The 27,222-nt window shown below is 37.3% G+C and overlaps 3 protein-coding genes across 7 annotated transcripts; 1 reads left to right on the top strand and 2 right to left on the bottom strand.

Moving 5' to 3' along the window:
• Positions 1-2,704: 2,704 nt before the first annotated feature.
• Positions 2,705-5,033, top strand: LOC121776189 (kelch repeat-containing protein At3g27220-like). 5 transcript variants are annotated; one of them, XM_042173341.1, is made up of 7 exons: positions 2,851-3,053; positions 3,198-3,368; positions 3,471-3,668; positions 3,773-3,943; positions 4,229-4,334; positions 4,413-4,619; positions 4,699-5,033. In XM_042173341.1, the coding sequence occupies exons 3-7, from the start codon at positions 3,505-3,507 to the stop codon at positions 4,861-4,863; spliced, it is 813 nt and encodes a 270-aa protein (XP_042029275.1). In that variant the 5' UTR covers positions 2,851-3,053; positions 3,198-3,368; positions 3,471-3,504; the 3' UTR covers positions 4,864-5,033. The 5 variants fall into 5 exon arrangements, with proteins under 5 accessions (XP_042029273.1, XP_042029275.1, XP_042029274.1 ...); XM_042173340.1 differs by having other exon boundaries at positions 3,198-3,395; positions 3,486-3,668; XM_042173339.1 differs by lacking the exon at positions 2,851-3,053 and adding an exon at positions 2,705-2,761 and having other exon boundaries at positions 3,198-3,668.
• A 6,485-nt stretch (positions 5,034-11,518) lies between these two features.
• On the bottom strand, positions 11,519-11,971 carry LOC121777021 (nematode resistance protein-like HSPRO1). The gene has a single exon (XM_042174154.1). The coding sequence runs from the start codon at positions 11,829-11,831 to the stop codon at positions 11,535-11,537; it is 297 nt and encodes a 98-aa protein (XP_042030088.1). The 5' UTR covers positions 11,832-11,971; the 3' UTR covers positions 11,519-11,534.
• Positions 11,972-15,023: 3,052 nt separating this feature from the next.
• On the bottom strand, positions 15,024-18,932 carry LOC121775736 (putative ankyrin repeat protein RF_0381). The gene is made up of 4 exons (XM_042172770.1): positions 18,524-18,932; positions 17,409-17,684; positions 17,021-17,158; positions 15,024-16,809 (listed from the first exon to the last, which is right to left on the bottom strand). Exons 1-4 carry the CDS (start codon positions 18,857-18,859, stop codon positions 15,280-15,282), a joined length of 2,280 nt encoding a protein of 759 aa, XP_042028704.1. The 5' UTR covers positions 18,860-18,932; the 3' UTR covers positions 15,024-15,279.
• Between the last annotated feature and the right edge of the window lie 8,290 nt (positions 18,933-27,222).

Here is a 27,222-nt window from a genome sequence, read left to right as displayed (position 1 = left end):
CGAATTTAATCCATTTTTAGATACTTTAACCCTCGATTTCTTCTGGGCCTCCTACACTTCCTTCTTCTTCTTACTCCTCACCGTTTTCGAACTAGGATCGGGAGAAAAATCAAATCTTGGTTGTTTCGAAACCCAAAATCGACACCGAAAAACAAGTGGTTGGTGATGATGGATTGATTGGCCTCTGAATGTTGCATCTATTGAGTTTAACCTTCTGCATTTGTGATAATGTAGTATTAATAATTATTAATTATAAATTATTCCCTCCATCCTATAAAAATATGAGTATTTTCCTTTATGAAAAATTGTCCCCAACTCATTATTCATATATATCAATTTTTTTATAGCTTATACTAATGTGACCCACCAACTCACTATACACTAATAATAATGTGGGTCAATTATCCACTTACACTATTTTAACTAACATTTTCCTCAGCACCCTTACTTTACCAATTTTGTATTAATTCTCATTTCATTCTAAATACACACATTACTATGGGACGGAAGGAGTAATAATCCCTCCGTCCCACTCAAGATTTCCACGGGATTTTAAGAGGAGTTATTAGATAAAGCATATGGAGAAAAAAAATAATTAAATATTTTAACGAAGATAAGCACTAGAATCGCTGTAGTTAAATTTTTTGTCAGGGAATTCTAATATTTCGGATCAGAATTCGAAATATGAGGTTCCACCACTTTCTGAATCAAAATTAATGTTACCGTTGAATTCGTTACGAATGCAGACTCAATGCTGAAAAATTCAAATGTTTCAGATCAGTCTTAATTAATTTAATAATGATTAAAGTCTCAATTTGGTCCTTAACATATTACGTTTTTTTTATTTTGGTCCAAAACATTATCTTTTGAATTATTCGGTCCCTAACATTTGAAATCGGATCACATTTAGTGCATTTTGGACGGTTCTGTCAAATTTTTGACTTTTTAAATATCGGGTCACAAATCCGTCACTAATCCGTCAGAGTGCTACGTCCACCGCACCTCGGCCTTCCGAAAATGACGGATTAGTGACGGATTAGTGACGGATCAGTTTCTCCCAGTTAGTGACGAATTAGTGACGGATTTGTGACCCGATAATTAAAATCGTCAAAAATTTGACGGCACCGTCTAAAATGGACCAAATGTGATCTGATTTCACAGGGACCGAATAATTCAAAAGATAATGTTTTGGACCAAAAAAAAAAACGCAATATGTTAAGGACCAAATTGGGACTTTAGTCTTTAATAATTTTATGAAAATATTTTCAGACTTAATTTAGTTATCAGAGTCAAATATTCAACCCACTGTTGATGTTTAGAAAAGCTAAATTTTTATGATACCGTACATATGATAAACTTTTCAATTGCTTCAATGGATTAGCTTACAATTTTAACAACCTCCTAATGGATCGATTAGTCATGTGTTATCTAAATTCAAGAGGGATTACTACGACTGCACCACAATTTTTAAATCCTCGTAACATGGATTATTGAGAAAGATGAAGATTTTCATCATTGATTCTAATTAAGTTATAAATTTCCTTTGTCCTCTATTTTCCATAAGATAGAATAAAGAAGGAAAGGTACATATATAAACTTAACATAAAAAAGGAATATTACTACTATGTAGCATTTTAATTGTTCTATGGAATAAAATGATTAGTGAGATTGAATTAAATTACCAATAATATAAAATATAAAGTTTAGTGTTCATTATAAAAAAAAATTTAATAATCAATTTGATTCAAACATCATAAATTTATAAAACTAACCCTAATATTTATTTATTGAACTATATGGGCTTTGAGGTGGATTGTGCATTAGATAATCGTTATAACTTTCAATTTGAAATGAAGCACATATGAAGTTTATTTAATAGTAATTACTAAATTATGATTAATGGTTTCACTAAATTAATAGAATATAATTAGTGGATGTTTTAAATAGGTTGATATATTATAGTAAAATAGATGGTTTAATAATAAAACAAAATAAACTATTAGATCAATTGGCTTTATTCAGATAACGGATCAATGAATTTAATTGACTTATATTAAATAAAATGCCATGTAAAATATAATAAAATGATAATAAAATAACATTAATATTGATAATAATAATAATAATAATAAAACATATATAAATATATTAAAATTAAAAAACTCATTTCAGATACAACCGATTAATATAATTGACTTATACTATTAAATAAATGTCATGTACCATAAAATTTAATAAATTAATAATTAGAATAACATTAATACTTAAAAAATACATACATGAAAATCTTGAAATTAAAAAACTCATTCCAAATACATAAATAATACTTCTTCCGTCCCACAAGAGTATTCACTTTCTAATTTTAGAAACTCTATTCTCTCTATTGTGATTAGACTCATTCTCCATTAACAATATTTTAATTATTTTTTCTTTTTATCTTTCTCTTACTTCACCAATTATACATTAAAATTTGTATCCAACCAAAAGTGCATACTTTTTGTGACGGTAGAAGTATATTTCATATCTAAATATATATATTAATAATCAAATCTCATTGAAATATTTAACTTAATATAGAATGGTACTGTGAGCTTAATGTGTAATTTAGATAAATTATATTGATAGAATTGTAAGAATAAAAAGAAGTAAATATAGAATATTCATCTTAGTTTGAGTTTCATATAAAAGGTTTCATAGTGTGGCAGCAAATTGGAAAAGTAAATCTGTAAATGTAGTCCTAGAATAAGGTCGAATCAATGTGGTAATGTAGATATTTAATTGTAAATTTACTGAATGAATCAGTATTATTTGTACGAATAAAGATAAATTAATATACAATATGCCCTCACATTTTAAACCGGTTTTTATTTAAACCGATTTTTTATTAACTATAATTTTTTTACTTAATTACCCTATATTTGTAAGGTTGAATCACTATTAAATTACATACACTATGTATAGAAATGTGAAAATATGGAAGATTACATTAGTTGATTGATTGATTGGCCGGCCTCTGAATTTTGCATCGATTGAGTTTCAGCATTAGTGATGTGGTTTGTGTATTGAATTTTGCATCTATAGATTTTGCAATTGGTTGGTTTGATCACTAGTGATGGTTCAAAATGTGATGTTTTGTGTTGTAAGGTACTACCTGTTTGTGGAAATGCCTGAATGAAAGAGTTATTTGATGATCGCAGGGGAATAGTAATGAACATGAGCTGGAATTATCAGGTACATTTGCTGATCTACCAGCTCCAGAATTAGAATGGGAGCAAATGGCTTCAGCGCCTGTACCGCGTTTGGATGGTTCTGCCATTCAGATTGAGGATCTTCTTTACGTTTTCTCCGGATATGGAACCCTAGATCATGTAAGCTCTTTGAATGCATAAATCAATGTGAGTTCTTTGTTATGATGTCATGCTTCTTTGGTAAGTGCATTCCCATGTCGATGTCTATAAATTTATGGCTAGAAATTGGACTGAAAGATTCGAGACGCCAAAAGAAATGGCGAATTCCCATTTGGGAGTGGCGAGTGATGGGAGAAGATATGTGTACATTGTGTCTGGACAGCATGGCCCTCAGTGCACAGCCCCTCCCGTGGCTCTTTCCTTTGTCCTTGACACAAAGACGAGGAAGTGGGAGAGCATTCCCTCGTTACCAGCTGCTAGGTAGTACTACTAGATCACTCTAGCTATAGCTCCTTATATATATATCAAGATTACTTTGTTTTGAACTGAAAAACAATAACTTGGTGAATGTGATGATGGTTTAGATATGCTCCAGCAACTCAGATATGGAGGGGAAGACTACATGTAATGGGTGGAAGCAAAGAGAATCGGCATACACCTGCAACCGACCATTGGAGCATTGCAGTGGAGAATGGTAGAGCAATCGAGAATGAATGTCGAAAAGAGGTACCCCTGCCCCGAGGGGGACCTCATAGGTAAAAAAAGGCTTCCTTTTTATCTGCAAGTTTTAGTTTATTCGTGAGAAGATGAATAGTAATGCTTCCGTCTTAAAAAAATAGGCTTGGCAGTCGACGAAATTGGTAAAGTAAAGATTGAGATAGAGAGAAAAGTTGATTGAAGTATTGTTAGTGGAAATTGGACCCACCTCATTATAGAGTGAAACTTAGTATTACTATAAATAGATAGAGATGGCGTAAAAGAGAAAAACAAGTCTGTTTTTTTTTTGTTGACGAAGGTAGTAACTTGGAATATGTGAATAGGGCTTGTGTTGCGGTTGGCGATAGTCTTTTTGTGATTGGCGGTCAAGAGGGTGATTTCATGCCAAAACCCGGGTCACCTATTTTCAAATGCTCAAGGAGGCATGAGGTAGAACACAAGACGAGTATCCTGTGAGTTGTACCTAGATTGATCTCGTGTTTTACTATTTTCTTGCGTCTTGTTCAGGTGGTATACGGGGATGTCTACATGCTTGATGGTGAGATGAAGTGGAAAGCTGTGAACCCCATGCCCAAACCCGATTCCCACATAGAATCGTCTTGGATTATTTGGAATAACTCGATTGTCATAATGGGAGGGACGACAGAGAAGCACCCGGTGAGTAAAAGGATGATCCTAGTGGGAGAGATATTCCAATTTCATTTGGATACCATGGTATGTATGTTTGAATCAAATTCAGCTCTAACATGTGGAAGTAATGAATTGACATAGTATGATAATGTGAATGGTGCAGCAATGGTCTGTGATGGGGAGGAGGCCGTTCAGGGTGAAGACGACGTTGGCCGGTTTTTGGGATGGATGGTTGTATTTCACATCTGGGCAGAGAGACAGAGGTGAAGATAATCCACAACCAAAGAAAGTGATTGCTGAAATGTGGAGAACTAAGTTGAGCTTCTAATGTTTTTTTTCCTTATAATTTGTAACTTTTTGTTCTCCAATTTCACATACAAAACACATTTTTGTTTCAAATTTCAAACTAATCAATTATTTTCATTGAAAGTAATATATGTGAGAAAAGTTGTAACTTCATCTACAGAATTTATATGAATTTATATGGAGTCTTCAACACTTGAAACAACTACTTAGAAACATACGTGAATTTATATGAATCTACAGTATTATTTAATTGCATTGCAGCATGCGTGAATTCATGACTAGATATTTTGCATCAATTTGAATTAAACTTGATAGATAAGAAATTGCAAATCAAACTGCATAGTGCATACCCCTCTAAGCGGAAATCAATATACAGGTTGAATCCTCTGTTAAATAGTGAGCATTTTGATTATTGAAATTAGAATTCCTTTTTTCAAAATATTGGCGTATTTAGAAACATGTGTGAAACTATACATTTAATGTATTTAATTGATCTAATAAATTAAAAAACATAACACATCTATTAAATTAGAAGTAAACAAAATCGAAAGATAAAACTACGAGAAATTTGACCAACAATCGGCATTTCAGAGCACCTACAACATCTGTCTTTCACTATGTTTCAGAGGAACCAAACATGTAAAGATCGCACTATAAATGTTTCGTTCCTCGTCATTTTTAGTTTTTCTTTTTCTATATTGCCATTTTTATTTTGTCTTTTTTTTCATTATTAATTATTTAATATTCATTACAAATATTCATTATTTATTTGTTTAATTAAATTAACATTTTAAGAAAATCTATATTTAATAAAATTACGGACATAGTTTGATTAGAATACAAAAAGGATATTGTATATTAGGATATTAATCATATACTCCCTTCGTCCAAAAAAAAATAGACCAAGTTGTAAAAAACATGGGTTTTAATGCATAATTGGCAAACTAAGAGAGGTGGAAGTAGTGTTAGTGGATTGTAGGGTCCACATTTACAATGATGTGTAGCGTTAGGATTGGTTTAAAACTTTCAATTTTTAGAATTAATCAAATTTTGATGAACACCCCAAAATGGTAAAAACTTGTCTATTTTGTATTGACGGAGGGGAGTGATTTTTTAATGAATTGCGTATTTTGATTAGGCCATTCACACTATAGCCCATATCTAGCCGGGTGCGGCAGTTTTCGGGGCTCTATTGCATGTGTTGAAAAGGGGGGACGCCGGGTGGTTTCAGCCACGTGGGCGGTGGGCTCTGCGCCGCTGCCCGTGAGCAGCAGGTTTTCCATCCCTATTGTGGTTTATACCTGTTGTCGGATTTGAATTTTTTTTCTTTTTTTTATATATGTTATTCATAATTTTTTAAAATTATGTAGTTTTAAATATTGTATATTTAAAATCTATGTTATTTTGCATTTATTTTGTTTGCTTAACTCAAAAACATTAAAAATGGCGAAATAAGTTGTGAGTGATTTTGAGCCTTTCTTATTGCAGGTGTTGTGGTTGGATTTAAAATGTTGACATGACGGGAAGAAAATGAATTTCTGGCGGATAGATGCTCTTATGTATTTTTTTATTAATTGTATATTTTAACCATGTAATTTTAATTAACAGTGTATTTCAGTTAGATTTCATAGTGCATAAATTGAAGTAAGAAATATTGTAGTGAAGGAATGAAGTTGTGAGTGTTATATTTAACAAGTATGGAAATAGGTAAAAAAAATGTGGTGAGGTTCATTAATAGTGTAGTGAATTAATAATTCTAAGAAACGAAAGGCTTATTAACAATTAAGTTTTTTTTTATTAACACACTATGTTTTTCTTCTACTATTACATTATGACAAACAATAGTAAAGTAAAAATAGGAAAAGACGTTTTCATGTGGGAAATATGAAACCAGCTAATAAGTAAAAAAGGAAAACGTAAAATTATGATGCAAATTTTTGCATGATTTGAGAAAATTTAGTGAAAATTTGTCACAATTTAAACAATCAAGACTTTCATATCTAATGAGATTTCCATATGTGAACTAGCCGTTAAAAAATGTAAGCATCTTTCACTATAAATACGAAAACCTAAAGTTGGATCTTCATAATAAGCAAATACAAGAGAGATTGGAGTAGAAAATGAATTCAAGCCGGTGTGCAGCATGCAAGCATTTGAGGAGGAGATGTCTTTCAGATTGCATTTTTGCTCCATATTTTCCATCGAATAAACCACGTCGTTTTGAATATGTTCACAAGATTTATGGCGCCAGCAATGTTGGAAAAATACTGCAGGTAATTAATGGTTAGTTAATATACACATTTTTGAGGAGTATATATATTTGTAGTGAATTGATGGATGTTTTTTTGGAGAAGAGCAGGATCTTCCGGTGAGGTGTAGAGGGGAAGCAGCGGAGACGTTGTGGTACGAGGCCTACTGCAGGATCAAAGACCCTGTGTACGGGTGTGCCGGGATGGTTAGTGTGTTGCATCAACAGTTGAATGTTGCGGAGTGCCAATTAGCTACCGTTAAGGCCGAGGTCGCTGCTCTTCGACCTGCCTATTTGTGTGACTCCTCTTGCTTCCATTAGAATTGGAGTATCATCTTTTATGGATTCATTTTCTTTGCCTTTTTAACTTTGCTTCCACACAAATGAAACACATCGACCAATAATATCATTCTCATTCAGTTCAACAGCCTAACCAAGTATTTGAATTAGTACTATTTTATTTCATATGTTGCTGTGGATGACACTAGTTACTACCCTGTGAAAAAATGAGTACGGAGTACTTAAGTATTCTTCTAACAAAAATATAAAATTATTTTCATTAATTCAACTTTGTACACATAAAAAAATTTTAGTTAAGAAGTAGCCTATTTGATCACTTAAATCAAACGCGTCTAAATATCTGAGCTAAAGAGAATGAAGAACTAATTGATACAACTATTGCAACATATACAATAAATCTATAGGAATCTAAGTTTGGTTAACGCCGTATAAGTGATGAAATATTTAATTTTGTGAAATTTAATAATATAGAATTGATCTGCGTTCCAAGTAGATGATCGTGGTGTATTAATTAATTAATCTCATATTGAAAAAAAGAGCCTTAATTAAACTTATAGCCAATGTTTTAAAAATCGGACTGGACCGGTCGGTTTGACCGGTCGGACCGCGAACCGGTAGGTAGTCCGGTTTGGTTCACCCCTTTAAACCACCACTGCATTGAACCGCCGTGAATCGGTGGAACCGGCCGGTCAGACCGGTTGGACCGTGAACCGGAAACCGATTTTCTATTTTTTTTTCAAAATATTTTAAAATTTGTTGTTGGTAGAGGTTGAACTCATGACCTCTCTTCTAGTTAAGAAGACATCTACCACTACACCACATGGGCTCATTGAACAATTTGAACATTAAATATTTTTATACATTAATCATTAATTTTATCTACAAAAACTAATAATTCATTTTAATTTTATTATTCTTTAATATAATTGTTAATTATAATATATATAATTATCATCCTTTATATTTTAATGATGCTCTACTTACCATCTATATTATTATTAGTACCATATAAGATTCATTATTTACTATAAATAAATTTTTTATATTACATACTTAATTTATATACCCTAGCTATTGACATTAATGAATAATCTTATCTAAACTAATTAATAAGTACTTAATTCGTATTTAATTATATATTATTTTACGAAATAAATTTTCTTAAATTAATATAAACATTATCTATTTTAATACATGAAATATTAAATTTTTTATCTAGACTAACTAATATTAAATATATATATATATATATATAGGGTGTTGTTAGGTTGAGATTATTTAGCTAAATTGAGAAATGAGATGCAATCTCAGCCACTAATCCACAAGATTAATGAAATGTCAATAGCTATCACATTATGTCAACACGGGGGTATAAGTGTCATTTCATTAATCAAATGGTGGAAAAAATAAAATTAGATTTGAAATTATTTCCTAAAACCCTCTTTAATATATATCGCCACCATCAAGCGTCTTCGTCGATCGTCAATCAAGCCAGAGACGACCACGCCTCCCGACACGCCCTCTCTCTCTCTCGCGGTTTAACGTCGCCGCTGTTCATCGCGCTTCGCCGCTCCTACTGCACGAAGCTCCGAACGGCCTTCGCTTCTCACGTCGTCGCTTCGCCGGAAGCTTAATTGTTGATTCGAGTATGGATTTGGAGGTATTAGGCTTTGTATTATCAATTGTGTTGGATGTGAACTGATTTTTAGTGAGAGAAATCGTTACCTATGTTTTCGCTGTTGTTGTTCGCGTTTGTCGTCGGAGCTCTGTGTAGAATCCAGAAAGTCGAGGAATCAGCTATTTTGAGGTTCAACTTAGCTTCGCCGTTTTTATCAAAATGCTTGAACATTTGGGGAAAAATCTGAAAATACTGATTTCTGCTCATTTCAATGCTGAATTTTGCTTTTATCTCGCGATTTCAGTAGAGATCTCGCAACTTTTTATTTAATTCAATTTCTACTGTTTTTTTTTGTTGATTAGCGATGGTAGAATCGGAAGTGATGGAAATGAACAATGTTACTGGAAAAAAACGGAAGAGAACAAGCATCTTCTTCCAGTTAAGGATTTGTTTAAATTTTGTAAGATTATTGACATTTCATACAATAGCTATTGACATAGTTATGATAATATACTTGTGTTTTCTATAAACGGCATATACTTGTCATTGAGATGATATTGTATACTGTTGACATAGTGTATGCTTGTTTGGATTATTGTTGACATTATAAACTTTAACAATTGATATAATAGTAATAAGATAATTGTGATTGCTTTAAACATGATATACTTGTTATTGACATAGTGTATACTTATTAGAATTGTTGTTGACACAGTCAAATTGACATTCAGCCTCTGCTGATAGGGAGGTGCTGGTTTTGGGGCTGGCGCCATCTTCCGAGTACACATTTTTGGTGTATACTTCTCCAGTTGGAAACTATTTCAAGGTTGTGTTTACGTTTTTAATTTTAATTCGATTGAATCAAGGGGATATTAAGGAGTTTGTGGATAAGGTTTAATTGTTGTGATTTGCAGGAAGAGACTGTGCCGATCAGCTTATACGTTGAGGATGAGTTCCATCGCGCTGGCCGCGGTGGTTCTGGAGGTGTGAAGAGCGTCACGAATTATGCGCCGGTATGTAAGTGTTGCATCTTTCTGCCAACTGTTTGATGAAAGTTCTAAATGAAGTTGGCTACTGAAAGTTCGTCAAAGTGTTTTTATTTTTTTATTTTTATGATTTTGATATCAATTAATTTCGTCCTGCTTGTAAAAACATGTTTCTCAGTATGAATTATCGGAATAATATTTTTTATGCACGACTAAATTTAACAAATTTACAAAGTTCATTTGATATTTAATAGTAGTAAATAAATTATAGGTGAGGTCATGAACTGCTAGTAATCATGGAGAGCAAGAACTACCAAGCAAGCCACTATGCCACTCAGGGCGATGAGCAGACGTTGCTCCAGCGCCTGCATCAAGAGCTTTACAATCTCAAGTTTCTAATCGTGGATCGCGCACGCTTTGCCGGATAAGGAGAACGACAGCCGGATTCTTCTCACCACTAGGCTTCGGGAGGTCACTGATAAATTTCTGAAAAATCTAGTTTACTTCATGAGATGCAGCCGCTCGGGCTGGAGCACAGCTGGCAGTTGCTCTGTTATCTTACCTTCGGTGATATGCTGAAAAATGATAATGATGATGTTACATTGCCCTGCCCTCCTCATCACTTGAAGGAAATTGGAAGATCGATCGCCGAGAAATGTAAAGGTCTTCCTTTGTCACTGTTTGTGGTTGGTGGTCTTCTCATTCAGGAGACAGAAAAGATACTGCTGATGCTGCTTCAATGGGGGAGGGTTCCTACTTAGAGATCTTGGCTCTCAGCTACCTTTACTTGCCCGCTAGACTTCAAGGCTGTTTCCTTTACCTGGGTGCATTCCCGGAAGATTGTGAGATACGTGCCTCTAAACTCATCGAACTTTGGGTTGGTGAAGGCTTCTTCCTAAAACCTACACTACCCACACAAACCATGGAGAACTATTGTGGTTTCTGACTTTTGAACTTAGCAGTATGTAATATATATGAAATGTCAATCAGTTCAACAACTTGTATTGAAATGTCAACAACGCAAAAACAATTCTTATAATTAAAAAAGAACAACTATTTTCTCTTAATTTTTTTATTTGAAACAAGTTCTGGTATCATGATCATGCAATACATGTCAATAGCTTTCGTATTAAATGTCAACAACTTATATGAAAATATCAACAACTTGTATATCAAATGTCAACAGCTTGTCAACAACTTGTATATAGTGTCAACAACTCAAAACAATTCTTGTAATTAAAAAATAACAACTATTTTATCTTAATTTTTTTATTTGACACAAGTTCTGGCATCATGATCATACAACACATGTCAATAGCCTGCATATCAATTGTCAACAACTTATAGCAAAATGTCAATAGCTTGTCAACAACTTGTATATAGTGTCAACAACTCAAAAACAATTCTTGTAATTAAAAAGTAACAACTATTTTATCTTAATTTTTTTATTTGACACAAGTTCTGACATTATGATCATACAACACATGTCAATTGCCTACATATCAAATGTCAACAACTTATAGCAAAATGTTAACAACTTATCAACAACTTGTGATATTGATTTTCGCGGATTCCTCCTTTCTCCTATACAGCTCCATCGACGTATTCTGTATCCTAGGTCCACCGCTCGGATCCACCTCCACCTCCAACACCGCCGGCACACTGTGCCTCAGATCCTTGGATGATTTCGTCACCTCCACGAGCTCGCGAGATCTAAAGCAGAAGAGTTCTGAATCGGAACCATTGTCACTGAGCTCCATTGTCAAGTCGCTGATCTCCATCCCAGATAATCGAACGGCAGCCATGGTGTCCGGCAGCTCTTTCCTCGGGGCATCCATTAGCTTCTCCAGTGATTCTGCAGCTCTCTTGTAGGCCTTCAATGGAGAAAAACAGAGGATAGTATAGCATGTCACCACATCCAATCAAAGAAACAAAATCATTGCATGTCAATATCCAGAATAGCAAATGTCAACAACTCGTATTAAAATGTCAATAACTAAAAAATAACACTTATAATTTACATATCAATATCGAGAATATCAATGTCAACAACTCGTATTAAAATGTCAACAACTAAAAAATAACACTTATAATTCGCATTTCAATATCGAGAATATCAAATGTCAACAGCTCATATTAAAATGTCAACAACTAAAAAACAACACTTATAATTCACATATCAATAGCGAGAATATCAAATGTCAACAACTCGTATTAAAATGTCAATAACTAAAAAATAACACATCAAACGTATCTCTCAAATCCCCATCCGCTGCCTCGGTGTCTCCGTCCCCGCCACCATCCATGGTCTCGTAGAGCTTGCAGAATTCATCGAAATCGATGAGGCCGTCGCCTTCCTGCTCGTACCCGTACTCCTACGTCGATTTATTCAGAAGCATCACGAAGATCGGGTGATTCAACAGGAATTTCTACAAAATAACAATAAGAATTTTCAGCTTTAAACTAAAATTTGAAAAACATTGCTATTTATGAGAACTTCTGATGGTTTAGAAAATAGGAGAAGCAACTGAAAAGGGAAAAAATCCTAATTCACTGGTTAGGAGTAAACAAGGAATCATGCGGATGCAAAATTAAACATGAACTCCACATCTGAAATCAATTTCGGCTGGAGATCGACAGAGTTCATGAATGAATCGGTAAAATCGAGGAATGCTAACCTGAAAATTGGAAGAGAAATATTGACGTCAGGCTCCGGGCTCACCACGAATCGCTCCATCTCGTCGCCGACATACACCGGCAGGTGCCCCTTCGGAACGCCGCCGGAGGAGGAGCACTTCCGCAGCTACTCCGATCTGAGCAGCCACTACTGCGACGAGTCGCCTACTTTGGATAATCTTCTCATGAGCTTCCTCGGTAGACGGTGGCGGAAACGCCTTCCATTGGCTAATTGGTTGAAGATTTGGTGCAGGCGTTGCTTTAATGGAGGAAAATTGGGAATGGAATTGGAGGAAAATTGGGAATGGAATTGGAGTGCTGAAACCACGCTTGTTTCATTTGTTTCTAACTTAAATTACCATTATACCCTTTCATAATAAATTAATTTAAAAATATTTTTTGTGTGGCAAAATCTGGACCACTCATTTAATAAAAATGAGTGGCTGAGATTGCATCTCACTTCTCAATTAGCTTAAAAAATCTCAATTGATCATGGACCTCTATATATATATATATATATATATATATATATATATATATATATATATATATATATATATATATATATATATATATCTGAATATATTTACTAAATTTTAATATTATTTATATTTATACATCACTAATTATCTATAAGGTTTAATGTTTTGTGATATATTATTAATTGTAAATCATTTACTAAATTTAATATATTTTTATATATATTTGCAACAGTAAAACGGTTAGACCGGTGGTTGGACCGGTTGAACCATGAACCAGTAACGTCGCCGGTTCACTTACCGGGCCGGTTTTTAAAACATTACTTATAGCCAAATTATTACATGTATGTAATTAATGTGCACAAAAATGAGTTGTAAAAACCCCACAACCAAGGTTGCGTGTTGAGGCCGTGTACTTGGAAGTGGGGCTTGGCTTAATCTTTTTTACCACTGAAATGAAGCAATTAACATAGTTTGATCCTGCAATAGACACGTAGCCCAACACAATGTGGCTTGACATGTAGCTATCTATGCATGCACATTAAAAGGGTCATCCAAGTATGACGTCAGACGCGTCCAGATACATCCATATAATTCATGCTTTCAACGCGTACATGACAACGTCAACTGATACACTCCAATGTCTTGAAATCGTGTTTGGTCAAATGATTTTTGACTAATAATAAATGTTACAAGACATTTAATTTTGTGAAATTAAATGCAATAACGTCGATCTAAGTTTCGAGTAGATGACCGTAGTATATTCATTTTCTCAAATCCGATTCCCGGCGAGTGAGAAATAATATATTAAAATTGGTCACAATAAAGCTAGAAATGAGCTATGTGAAAAGACTAAGGGATTAATTAACTAAGTGTTAATTATCTTACATCGGGGATGATAGACTTCTTTGATGAAGTATTTAATCAGATGAATTATCATGTGTGATAATTATCGTGGAATAAGACGGATGACAGAGCCCACATGCGCGCGCGCCACCGCCCGCCCGCGACCCGCTCACCGTGACCCGTGACCCCCCCGCTTGTTCTTTTTAGACCACCCCAAACTCCAAGCTATCCCCGACGCATAACAGGAGACCAAAGGTCCCCGTTGGACCCCGGCTCACAACGGGAGTCAAAAGGTCCCCGCTGGACCCCGACCCATAACGGGAGACAAAAGGTCCCCGATGGACCCCGACGGGTCTATGGTGTATCCCGTCGTGTAGCGTGTCCAAGTGCGTCGTGTCTCTTCAGCTCCCACTGGCTAGTGCACCAATCAATAACCCCCGGCGGTTACAGTCAAGCCATCATGACACACATAATGGCTGTTGACTCCATCAATGTCCTGCAGGTGGACTTGGCCTATAAATAGGCATGCATCCTCTGCATTCTAGACATAAGACACACAACACATTTGCATAGCTCTCTCCCTCTCTCTGCATTGTCTTCCCGTCGAAGCTCTGCCCCCGCCTCACTCCCGTTCGCCGGAGCTTGTTCCGTCTGCGGTGCTGCAACGAACAAGACGAAGCCGTTTTATCTTTGGGGACGACACGCCAAACTGAGAGCACTACCGGGGCGTATCTCTTCTTGCGGAAAGAGGACTCCTCGACTCGGCTTACAATTACATCTTTACGGTTTATTGTTTCGAATTCTGTTTTCAATTTATTTCCGTTTACTTTCTCCGTACTTCGTTGGGTTGTATTGCCCGATTAGTGTATCATAGTTTAATATCAACTTTCCAACCAACACAATATTGATGGCAGAATAAATGTGTTGACTCCAATATGCTCCAATGCAGTGTGGACTACGCCTATAAATAGGGTTGCCATTTCATGCATTTACACCCCAAGTAATCTCTCCGTGCATACTCTGTGTCAAAGCTATGCCCTTGCTATCATTTGGAGTTACCATGGATGGTCCCTTGCTCTTTTTCATTTGCTCCCATTAAAAAACGTGTTTAAATTTAAGCTCTCCATTTTTTAGTTTAAAGAATACAGCAATCACCATTCCAATTCCCAAAATCTCAACTGAATTTACAATGTAAGAGAAATAATTTCCCAAATTACAAATACTTCGAGATGAAGCACTACCTACTCCTAACATAACTATACACCTCCCATCCCCAACACAATTCCTACTTACCAAAAATACCATCTCCGGTCAACAGCCTAATCCCACGCACCCACAGCTCCGCCACCTCCACCCCTCCTTCACACACAAAATGCACCTCCTTATTCTTCATCGTCCTAACCCGAAAGATCCCCGCCTCATCGCCATCCCCCTTCCTCCTCCTATTCCGCTGGAAACTCAAGCTCGGCCCTACTTCCGCCTCCCGGCATATCACATTCCTGCAGCTCGACTTCCCCCACCGCAGAACCCCAGTTGCTCCTACCATTCCTACGAGCTTCGTGTGTGGCACTCCCTTGCCTCCCTTGGTGTGTTTTTTCAGCCGCGAGCCATCCGTCACCACCTTGCATGCAACCGCGTCCAGTACCACGTCCTCTGCTTCGTTGTGAAGCTTCTTCGCGATCGATAGCGCAGTTTCACCCGTGCCATTTTTCATGCCAATATCCGCCCCTGATGAGATGAGGAGTTGGCACATTTTGCCATTGCCTTCCCTTGCTGCCAGCATGAGTGGCGTGTAGCCTTCCCCGTCCGCAGCATTGATGTCGTACCCCTTGCGTTTTAAGAGGTTCACTGCGTCCGTGTCTCCACGACGAGCTGCGTAATGCAGAGCGTAAAATCCTCCAGCGATGCGGTTTCCCTTCTCCAGAGCAAACTCCAACATCACCTTCTCGAATAGATCACTCTGCTTGTTGAGTTTGGAAAGTGTGATGGCGGTCTCACCAGATACGTTGCATAGCTTGACATCAGCACCAGCATATACGAGCAACCTGAAAGCATCAACGTGACCCTTTGCTGCAGCAATCATGACCGCAGAGAAGCCTCTGTCGTCCTGCTCATCTAGCTCGGTATCTGCTTGTCCCATCACAGCGTTCAAGCTAACAACATTGCCAGATTCAGCCACGAACAACAGGGGTGAAAATACAGACTTGTTGGTGGATGTAGGCATAGATCCGCTGCGTATTACGTCGAGCAATACTTGCTGGAAACTGACATACCATCGATTAGAACGAGCAATGGAAGCTGCTGATTGGCCAGCCAAGTTAACCAAGCCAAAGTCAGCACCTGCCTTTGCCAATGCTTGGAGGCATTCTTCCTGCATATATGCCGCGCAGATCATTGCTGCTGTCTCACCAGATTCTGTTGTGGAGTTCACATCACAACCTGAATCAATCAAAGTATGAAGAATTGTTGAAGATCCAAGACGAGAAGCCATATGGATAGGACGAAACTGAGATTGTTGTGTGGTCATGACTGATGTCTCAATGCATGCACAGTATTTTACAAGCACGTTCACAGCCTCTTGATTGTCGCATAGAATGGCATGGTGGAGTAGAGTTCTTCCAAAATGAGGAGCATCAGGGGAGATGCACTGAAGGAGCATCTCCAGTATAGATCCGGTTGCTTCAAAATATTCAACAGCACACCAAGTGATTGGATAAGGCTCAGCGAGTCCTGCACCAACTCGAAATTCCTCACCAGAAGCCAAATCCCATAACCATGCTCCAAGGTACACTTTCACATCAGTTCTGACACCAGCCTTTTTTGTAGAAAATATGATAGTTCAGAAGGAAATGTTAGTTAAGTTTATTGGAGACCACAATAATGCATGAGATCAAGATATTTCCAAATATATAGAGGTGATGGTCCAATCTGGTTATTTTGTTGTATAGATGGAGAGTGGAGACACACACGAGTAATCGTAATTAATACAAGGATCCAAATTCATTGATGAGCATTAAATTTATTACCTTCAGTAGTAGCCGGACCACAGAAATCTGCCTACTAACAACAGCAGCCACAAGTGCAGTACAATCGGCATTTGTATGCAGAGAAGGCTTACAAGATTGAAGCAAAACACGATCGGTTGCATTGGCATCTACTCCACACTGCCAGTAAATAACAACTAAATTAGATAGATCATAAAATGGATATGAACAAAGATCTGTATGATGAGTTGCAACACATTCCTTCTGCCTATTAGAACAAACTTACCATACATGCCCTTCCCAATTAATTTGGTACATGATAGGCATTATAACCAGCTAATTCATTTAACCTCATAATGCTGGTAGTTTACAGCCATATATCAGAGATATGTTGCCTATACAAATTGGTGTAGGTGTATCCAAAATGTACCTTGAGGAGAGTATCAACGACCTCAATAAATCCTCTACTGCATGCAGTAACAAGAGCATGAACGGCAACATGCGGTCTGATAAGGTCAGATGCCATTAGCAGCTCCACTAACTGAGAGTGTCCATGGATGCTAACCTCTAACAGTGCCTCCTCACAAGCTGGTTGAGATGCCCCAGCTTTGAGAAGGATCTCTAGGATTTCGTAATGGCCCTCTCTAGCAGCTGCTGCCGTTGCATAGCCCCTAAAGAGTTGTAGGTTTACATCAGCTCCAACACACTGCGATTTCAGAAAGGTTACATTGGGTCATTGCAGTATGATATAAAAATTTATTTTCCTTTACTTTAAAATACATTAGTTCTGTAAAAAATGTCAGTAACAGCATAAAAACATTTTATTTTAGTCCATATAGAGCTGAGAAAAAATTTAAAAACAACCTCTGGTACAAACAGACGGCACCATCTTCACATATAGTAAGAAGAAAAAAATAATAAAACACAAGCAAAGCTCTTATGTATATACACTGTCTGTTTGTAAATTGAGGCAACAATACAGAGAATTATTAAGGAGCTGGCCCCCACCTCATAAACAGATTTCCCTAATTAAATAGTGTAAAACGACTACGAGTAGTGTACATAACAGTCAACACAATACAATGACGGTGACGGGAAATTAAGTCAATCCGATGAACCACTCTAATAGGATAAGAAAGCGACTCAGATCACAAAGCACAATACGGTTTATGGAAGGTTAGAGGCAAGAGCTCGATAATCAGAAGTAAAAAATCAATCACAAGGAGATTTCAAGCAACAATCAATGCCAAAGCATCTGTCCACATTTCGAATGATAGAGATAAATAACGACACCAGCACATCAACTTTGAAATTTTGAATTGAACCAAACGAAACAATCGAGATTCTAATCATGCAAAACGAAACTAACAGCATAATATAGGCGCAAATCCGGCAACAATAAATTAAAAAATCGAAAATCCAGATCAGAATTTGCCGAATTCCAGGATGAACGATGTATTTCCATAATAGGAGCATTGCTTTAGGAAACAAAATCGATAGACTAAGGCGGGTGAAACAAAAGTGAAGGTGAAGGAGATAATTTACCAGTAATTGCCTGACTAGTGCCGAATTTCCATTAGTAACAGCAACAAACAAGGGCGTAGCATCAGTTCGGAACTCCTCGTAGCAGACGCGCACCTGGCTCGGAGATTCCTCTGTCAAAACGACGCCGGTTTTGCGCATCTTCAAGCAAACTGCACCGACGCAGTTGACGTCGACGAAGGGATCGGCGAGGCATTGATGAGCCGATCTGAGATCATTGCAAAGCGACGACTGTAGAAGGCGGTATGAGACCTCGGCATCGTGGCTGAGCGGAACAACTTGCTTGGAAGCCAGAAATCCGCCGCTCCCTCCCCCGCCGCCGTGTCTCAGCACCATCATTTGCAGGAGAGTGGATGAGGTGCAGTGTTGGTTGAGAGAGAGAGAGAAAGGGAGAGAAATTGAAATAGGTGAGCGCCAGAGACGGAGGGGGAAATAACTTCTTTTTTCACTACGTGAGTGGTTTTTGAAATTCACTTTTAATTTTTTATGTTTAAAGAAATTAAAGGAAATCCTTTATTCAAGCATCGCTTTAATTACCATTTACTTTCTTTTTTCCAAAAGGAGCATTTGCTTGTAAAATTCTAAATACTCAATAAATTCTGATTTTGTAATAATTATAAAATCTTCATATTAATTACGAAACTTTTCTGTATTTATTTGCAACTAATCTACATAACTTTAGGGCACCCGCAACGAGTCTCGCGGGTGTCCCTTATCTCGTCCCTCCAAGACGAGACGCCCGTCCCTCCGAGACGGCGCGCTCCGCCGCCATGCGTGACGCCCACTCACCGACCTGCGAGTGGGCTTCGTCACGCTGACGCAATAAATCATTTTTTAAATTCGAATTTAATAAAAAAAATTATTAAAATTAAAAACGGTCATATGACCGTTCAATGGTCATTTTCCTTTTTTTATTTTTTTTTTATTTTTTTACTCTATAAATACTCATATTTCATCCTCATTACACACAAACACACATCTATTCTTCTCAAATTACCTCCATTTCCTCTCCAATTTTCATCTCAAATCATCTCTTTTATTCTTCTACCAAAGTTAATACATTCATGGATCCATTTGAGCAAATGCGTCGAAAAATGGAAGAATCACTTGAAGAAGATCGACGTAGGGAGGCGGAGGAAGATGCGTCGCCCCAAAGACGATCCCGGACTTACATCCATCGTAACCGGGAGGAAGCCGCCGTAAGGTTAGTACGCGACTACTTCTGTGATACCCCGGTATGGGGAGATACCTACTTCCGTCAACGTTTCCGCATGCGGCTACCGCTATTTCTCCACATCGCAAATATATTGGCAGCCCGGGAAGAGTTCTTCCAAGAAGGGTTCAATGCCGTTAGCCGTCCCAGCCACACGGCGCTGCAGTAATCCGTCAGCTTGCGACTGGACAAATGGCGGATTTGTTCGACGAATACCTCCACATTGGAGAAAGCACTGGGAGAATGTGTTTGATGCAATTCTGCAAAGGCGTCCGTGCAACCTTCACCGACTAATTTCTCCGGAAGCCAAGCACGGCCGATTGTCAGTTTCTGCTCCACCTTCACGAAGAAGTGCACGGATTCCCCGGGATGCTTGGCAGCGTCGATTGCATGCATTGGCAATGGAAGAATTGCCTTGTGGCGTGGAGGGGGTCATACACGAGCAGCCACAAAGGCACCCACCCCACCGTTATACTCGAGGCCGTTGTCGACTACAGGCTATGGATTTGACATGCGTACTTTGGGGTCCCCGGATCGAACAACGACATCAACGTGCTCAACCAATCTGACCTCTTCACCGAAGTTTTGGATGGTAAAGCGCCGGCTATCAACTTCATCGCTAACAAACGACGGTATAAAATTAGGTACTATCTTACCGACGACATCTACCCGAAGTGGCCAACCTTCGTGAAGACGTTCAACAGGCCGATAAATGAAAAACAGGCTCTTTTTGCGCAGAAGCAGGAGGCTGCTCGCAAGGATGTGGAGAAGGCGTTCCGGGTTCTCCAAGCGCGCTTCAACATTATCAAAGCCCTGGTTCGTACGTGGTTCATGGAGAGTATGGTCGACATCATGTATATGTGCATACTCTTGCACAACATGATTGTCGCCGACGAAGGACCTGAGGCGGGAAATTGGTTCGACCCTGAAACCCCCGGAAGCTCTACCGCAAGTAGTCCGCCTCGCAGTGGAGTGCATCCGTCTTTGCAAGATCGGTTGTCTATTCGAGCAAGGACACGTGATTCTACCGCCCACACCCAACTCCAAGATGATCTAATGGAGCACATTTTGGCAAAATTTGGCGGAAGAAATTAAATTATGTATTTTTCATTTTTTAGGATTTTTAATTATTTTTTTATTTTTAAAGAATTTTAAGTTGTAATTTTATTTTATTTAATGAAATGTGTTTTTATTAATTGAATTTGTTGGAAATAAAAATAAAAAATGAAATTGAATGAATAGTAAGTTAAGAGATGATTAGACCATCTGCAACACTATCTCTTATCCGTCTCTTAACCGTCCCTTAAATTACTATTCATGGGCCACACTATACTTTTTACTCCATCTCTTAACTAAGGGACGGAACCTGCAACCCCCCATCTCTTATTCGTCCCTTAAACGTCTCTTAAATTACTATTCATTCAATTTCATTTTTTATTTTTATTTCCAACCAAATTCAATTAATAAAAACACACTTCATTAAATAAAAAAAATTACAACATAAAATAAAAATACAACTTAAAATTCAAAAAATAAAAAAAAAACATAATTAAAATCCTAAAAAAATAAAAATTACATAATTTAAAATACAATTTTATAGAAAATGAAAAAAACTACTCCGCCGGCGAATCATCCCCCGAAGGCGGTGGAGGTGCACTGAAGCCAGTTGGAGGCGGAATACCAAGTTGTCTTGCCATAAACTCAATTCTGACAAGATAGACTTGGTATTGGGGAGGCGTCATGTGAGAAGTGTCCGCCATTGTGGCGGTCATGTACATGGACATTAGGGAGTTCGAGGGGGCCCCCGAGCCCGAGCTCGTCTAGCTTGATTCGGCTCGGCCCCTCCTCCCTCTAGCCGCATTCGCTCATTTTTCCCTTGCGGCCGACGGCGCCCACGGGAGAACCCCCGGCATCGTCTGCCGTGCCCTCAACTTCCTGCGAGGCAAACTCTTGTGCGGCGCTGCCCGAACCGCCCTCACTAAACGAGTATTGGCCACCAGCCGTGTGCTTCATGCACTTCGAGGTCGAGCCCGAGCTGGACCGGACACTGCCGGCCCACCTTTCCTCGTTTTTGACGACCTCCCAAACATCAACATGTTTGAATTGTTTGGCGGTGTCGTCGAAGTAGACTCGCAAAGCTGACCTCAGAATATCGGCTCCCGTGGCTCCGCTTTGGTAATGAGCCGCTTCACTCTTGTAGATGGCGCAAAATATTTTGAACTCTTTGTCGACTCGGTCAAAGTGAGCGCGGAGCATCTTATATGTTCGGCGGCGAGCCCCCTTCGGCTTAATCTCGTGGTAGGCCTCGGTGACTTTTTCCCAGAAGCACTTCCGGGATTGTTGATTCCCGACGATGGGATCGTACGAGACGCTGATCCAAGCGTTGTACACCGCCAGCGTTTCTTTGGGGCGGTACGGATGCTGGCCTAGATCCTCCTCCTCGTCCGCCTACGCCTCCGTCCTGGAGCTTCCACCGCCTCGGCCTTCTTTCGGAATGGGTTCAACGGAATAAGCCTCCCGAATCTGGGATAATCCCTGCGAATACCTCAGGGCGGAGGGACGGGGGTATGCATCCACATCAAAATGGGGTGGTTGTACCCCCCGGCGTCAACGAACCCTGGGTGCCCGGCGTCGACGAACCGGAACCACCACCCAGGACATTGTACATGCCCCCCAGTCGCCGAACGCGTTGATGTCGAACCCGCCGGAGCCGCCACCGCCAGAGTTTCCGTCGCCGGACATTTTGTGATGAGAGATTAGATGAATTTTGGAGAGGAAATAGAGATGATTTGGGAAGAATAGATGTGTATTTGTGTGTGAAATAAGGATGAATTAGGAGTATTTATAGAGTAAAAAAATAATAAATAATAAATAAAAAAAGAAAAACGGTAATATTACCGTTTTTCATTTTTTTAATTCGAATTTTTTTAAAAAAATGATTTATTGCGTCTGCGTGACGATGCCCACTCGGGGGCCGACGAGTGGGCGTCAAGCATGGCGCTGGGGCGCGCCAAGTCGCGCGGCGCGTGGCGAGACGTCTCGCCATCCGTCTCGGCGGGACGGAACGCTCGGCGGGCTGGGGACGAGACGGGGCTCTGCAACGCGTCACGCCGCCGTCTCGTCCTGGCGTGACGGATTACGGGCCACCGGCGTGACGCGTTGCGGGTGGCCTTAAGAGACGGATAAGAGATGGAGGGTTGCAGATTCTGTCTCTTAGTTAAGAGATGTAGTGAAAAGTACAGTGGAGCCTATGAATAGTTAAGGGATGAGACGGTTAAGAGACGGCGTTGCGGATGGCCTTATAGTACTAGTAACTTACTTGTGAGTGGCACCATTAAACCCACATACCATTTTGATAAAAGTACATGAAATTTAAATATATATTTACGTTTATTTTTATACTAACATAATAATGCAAATCAACGTAAATATAATTCCCCAAAATCAGCAGCCCCCTTTTTTAAAAATTCCAAATTCTCAATCCAAAATCCAAAATAACATTTCGCAGGTCTAATCACAGTGTTATTTGATAACATAGATTCACTAAGTCACAATACAAAATTCGTATGCTACGAAGATGTTCTGAATTATTTGAAAAGGTTTTAGTTTTAATTTTGATGATACTCTGAATTGTTTTAAAAAGTACTGTGTATCTTTTACTTATACTGAAAATTCTTAGGAATTCTTTGTAAATTTCAAATTGCATGTAATTTTATCAAAATGCCATATAACCAAGTTATAAAGTTATGTCATTGCCATAATTATAAAATAAAAACAAATTAATTTTTTTTATAATTTAGAGAATGATTTTAAAATCGTTATGCAAAATCAGAATTTGGTGAAAGTTTAGCAATTTACGTGCAAATATCTCTGTCTAAAATCAACCACTTGAATTCAAATATATTATCATAAAAAAATTCTGAATTTGAGAATGTATTATTTATTTATAATCAATATTTAGCTTGAATTTGTGAAGCCGCATCCCTATTTAGTTATCGTACATTTTCACCTTTAAACAATTACAGTATTATAAATACTCTCCTTTCATCCTATTATAAATTTATAAATATTTTTTGGCACATGAATTGAAAAAATAATTGGATAGAGTCGGTGTTGTCAAGACGTGAAAGGGGAGATGCATTACAATTCATCTTCAAAAATAATTTGTGTAGGAATAGGAGCCATCACAGTTTTATTGGGGTTGCATGAGCCCTCAATTTTCTAATAAATTCAAAATATTATATTTATCTTTTTTATATACAAGTATCCTTTTTATATAAAAGCTGGTTCACATTTTTTTTCAGTCAATACTTCTTTGACAAGCCATATACTCCCTCCGTCCCGCACTACTCGCACATTTCCTTTTGGGCACGGAGATTAAGGAATGAGTGATAGACAAAGTCAACAATTACGGCTGTAGGTATAAATTGTTACTAAAAATGGAAAGAGTGCAAATAACTTGGGACGCCCAGAAAGGAAATAAGTGCAAGTAGTGCGGGACGGAGGGAGTACAAGTCAAGTTTAATTGTTGGCCAACATTTTTAGCAAATTAATTAGACAACAATGCAATTAACTTTTTACTAAATCGAGACAAGACTGAATTAGAAAAAGACAAATGGAACAAAGTTGCTAATTTCTTCCCAATAAATTGCCTTTTTTTTTCTTTTGATTTTGCCGGAAAATAAGAAAGAGATTTTATTATTGTGAGAAAAAGAATTAAATCGAATCCACATGGCGAAAGAGAGGTTCGGCTGCATTTGCGCACGCCGGCACGTGACCACTATATATCACTGTGTGTGAGATAGAATAAATAACATTTAATCCATCACTAATATCTAAAAAATGGACATTTTTATATTCACACTTACAACTACAAGACAAAAGGATTTATTCTAGTTACGCTGACATATGCATAAATTAATCTTTTCTTTTTACATAAAAAATCTTTATGCATAATGAATTGGTTAAGCTTGATTAACTAGCAAGTTTTAGCATAAAAGTGAGGTTGCACAAGACACTCATGAATACTTCATTGTCACGAAACATTATATTATAAACTTAATTAGGTTTAGAGAAGAGAAAAGAGAAGAAAATATATTAAGATGATATTAGATCTTAAATTAATTTGTTAATTCTTTAATCTCGTATTGCAATGCATAAATTCATATAACAATATGTATTAGCAAGTCAAAATACGTTAAATTGCTAACAAAATTAAAATTTTAGTAGAGTGATTGTGGTCTATTAGGATTCACATGAGAATGTCCTGATTTAGAGCAAATGATGATTTTTATTTATTTATTACGGTCCATACAATCATACTCCATAATTCGTAAAGAGACAAAACAAACCATGTTCAACGCATAATTTGTAATTGTCCTACTACTATAGGCATCCTATGAAAATGCACTCACATATGGACAATTTGAAATTAAGGTTGTATCTTTTTATTCTCTAATTATTTTATACTCTCTCCGTCCCGCACTACTTGCACTTATTTCCTTTCTGGGCGTCCCAAGTTATTTGCACTCTTTCCATTTTTAGTAACAATTTATACCTACAGCCGTAATTGTTGACTTTGTCTATCACTCATTCCTTAATCTCCGTGCCCAAAAGAAAATGTGCGAGTAGTGCGGGACGGAGGGAGTATTTTTTAAAATTATAATAGGATTTGGTTTTCTATTATGAAGAATAAATTTCATTTATTCTAGAATTACAAAAACTATTATTACCACCATTTAAAAATTTGAATTATAATTTTGAACTAATTCAGTCTTATTTACTTTGGAGTTATTTTTCAAAAACAAATATAATATGAGCTATATATGAATTGATTTCGAATTTACAGATTTAAAAAATAAAGTCAAGTTATATTTAATTAGTTGGTGATATAAATAATAATAATAATAATAAAAGGTATATTTGAAGTTCAACTCTAACAAAAGTAAATTCCCATTATATCAATTTGAGGCTAATAAATTGAAAGTTTGAACATTGTTAGCGCCTCAATGAGGGTCCATGTCTTCACCAAAGCAACACCCAACTTTCATTAATTTATCACTTTCGATACCTAAAAGGTGTATTCAATCATTTGGCGTTTGATAGGGTTGATCGGTTTAATTAGTAGGATTGAAAATCTCTCTTTCTATCAATTAAACTTGCTTTTTTATTCAAGTCTTTCTCTAAATTATGATAGTATTTTTTTGTTTCCCACAATTTGGTGGGTTTACCTCATCATCTAAGCAACAATATCTTTATAAGGGGATTGTGGCATTTGGCAAAACTTAGAATGAGGCTGTGGGGCCATTTATCATAATCCTGTTTTATTTATTTGTCATGATTAGGCCATAATCTTAATCTACTAAATTATTGAAAACTTAGCCTTTCATTAACAATGGTAGATACCTTGAAGTGAGGATTTAGTATGCCACACAAATAGTGTGTTCCTATTTAATAATATACAATATAATTGGAACAGAGTGAACAAGCACCAATTGGTACATGTTTCTTTGTTCTTTTAGCAACACCATATATAGGAATACATTTATATGTTTTAAATTACTATACTAGACTCTGGGAAAATATACCGAAATACCGCACTTACCGTACCGAAAAAATACCGAAAATACCAAATTTTCGGTATACCGTACCGACAGTTTTAGGTACGGTAAAGGTATGCATTTTGTATATACCGCGGTATACCGCGTTATACCGCATCATACCGCAATTGCGGTATATACCGCAAATAACACGGTATACCGCTTGCGGTATATACCGGAAATCACGGTATACAGCATATTGCGGTATACCGAAATCACGGTACGGTATACCGATAAAAGCGGTACGGTAACGATATCTAAATTTTGGTATACCGACAAAAACGGTACGATAAAGGTATGGTTTTTGGTCATACCGCATGGTACGGTACGGTATGCGGTATGACCATTTCGGCGCGGTATACCGTACCGTTCCAACCCTAACTAGACATATTCAAATTAAAAGAAAAGCACAATTTATCCTGGCTACTAAGCAACAAGGAGCAAAGTCATGGATAATATCGTGAAAAACATTATTTGTTTAATGAAATATTAGAGTTGTCAAAGTATTAGACGGTTGGACCTATCAAAAGTATTTTAAGATGCATTCTATCAGCTAAACCTAGGTTGATCAATCTGGCTTGAATTTTTGGCCAAAAGATTGAAATATTAGGTGACCAAAACCTTTTCGTATTGTGGTCAATAACTTTTTATTAAGATTTGACAAAAAGAAAAAGAGTAAATTCAGAATAAAAGTTCAGGTTGTAGAGTTTGATCCATAAACTGAATATGAGAAGCACAATTTGGGCCAACATGCCCACATTGCTGCCCAGAATTAATCATTCGACGCTACAATTAACATTGTTGACCGATTAAATCTAATATTAATGTCAACAGATAATATCAATACATTATATTGAAGTTCAACAAAATTATGTGATGACATTTTAATG

This window comes from Salvia splendens, chromosome 18 (assembly GCF_004379255.2).
Source record: "Salvia splendens isolate huo1 chromosome 18, SspV2, whole genome shotgun sequence".
Taxonomy (NCBI): domain Eukaryota; kingdom Viridiplantae; phylum Streptophyta; class Magnoliopsida; order Lamiales; family Lamiaceae; genus Salvia; species Salvia splendens.
The sequence above is the reverse complement of the archived record's forward strand: the minus strand, read 5'-3'. Positions and strand labels throughout refer to the sequence as shown.

Excerpts from the sequence above, each read along its gene's own strand:
- LOC121777021 (XM_042174154.1), bottom strand. The coding sequence starts at position 11,831 with ATGGATGCCCCGAGGAAAGAGCTGCCGGACACCATGGCTGCCGTTCGA.
- LOC121775736 (XM_042172770.1), bottom strand. The coding sequence starts at position 18,859 with ATGATGGTGCTGAGACACGGCGGCGGGGGAGGGAGCGGCGGATTTCTG. Across the intron at positions 17,685-18,523 it reads CACTAGTCAGGCAATTACTG|TGTGTTGGAGCTGATGTAAA; the intron begins GTAAATTATCTC and ends CTGAAATCGCAG. Across the intron at positions 16,810-17,020 it reads TGGTCCGGCTACTACTGAAG|GCTGGTGTCAGAACTGATGT; the intron begins GTAATAAATTTA and ends TCTACAAAAAAG.
- LOC121776189 (XM_042173339.1), top strand. The coding sequence starts at position 3,463 with ATGGCTAGAAATTGGACTGAAAGATTCGAGACGCCAAAAGAAATGGCG. Across the intron at positions 4,335-4,412 it reads AATGCTCAAGGAGGCATGAG|GTGGTATACGGGGATGTCTA; the intron begins GTAGAACACAAG and ends CGTCTTGTTCAG. Across the intron at positions 4,620-4,698 it reads AATTTCATTTGGATACCATG|CAATGGTCTGTGATGGGGAG; the intron begins GTATGTATGTTT and ends TGAATGGTGCAG.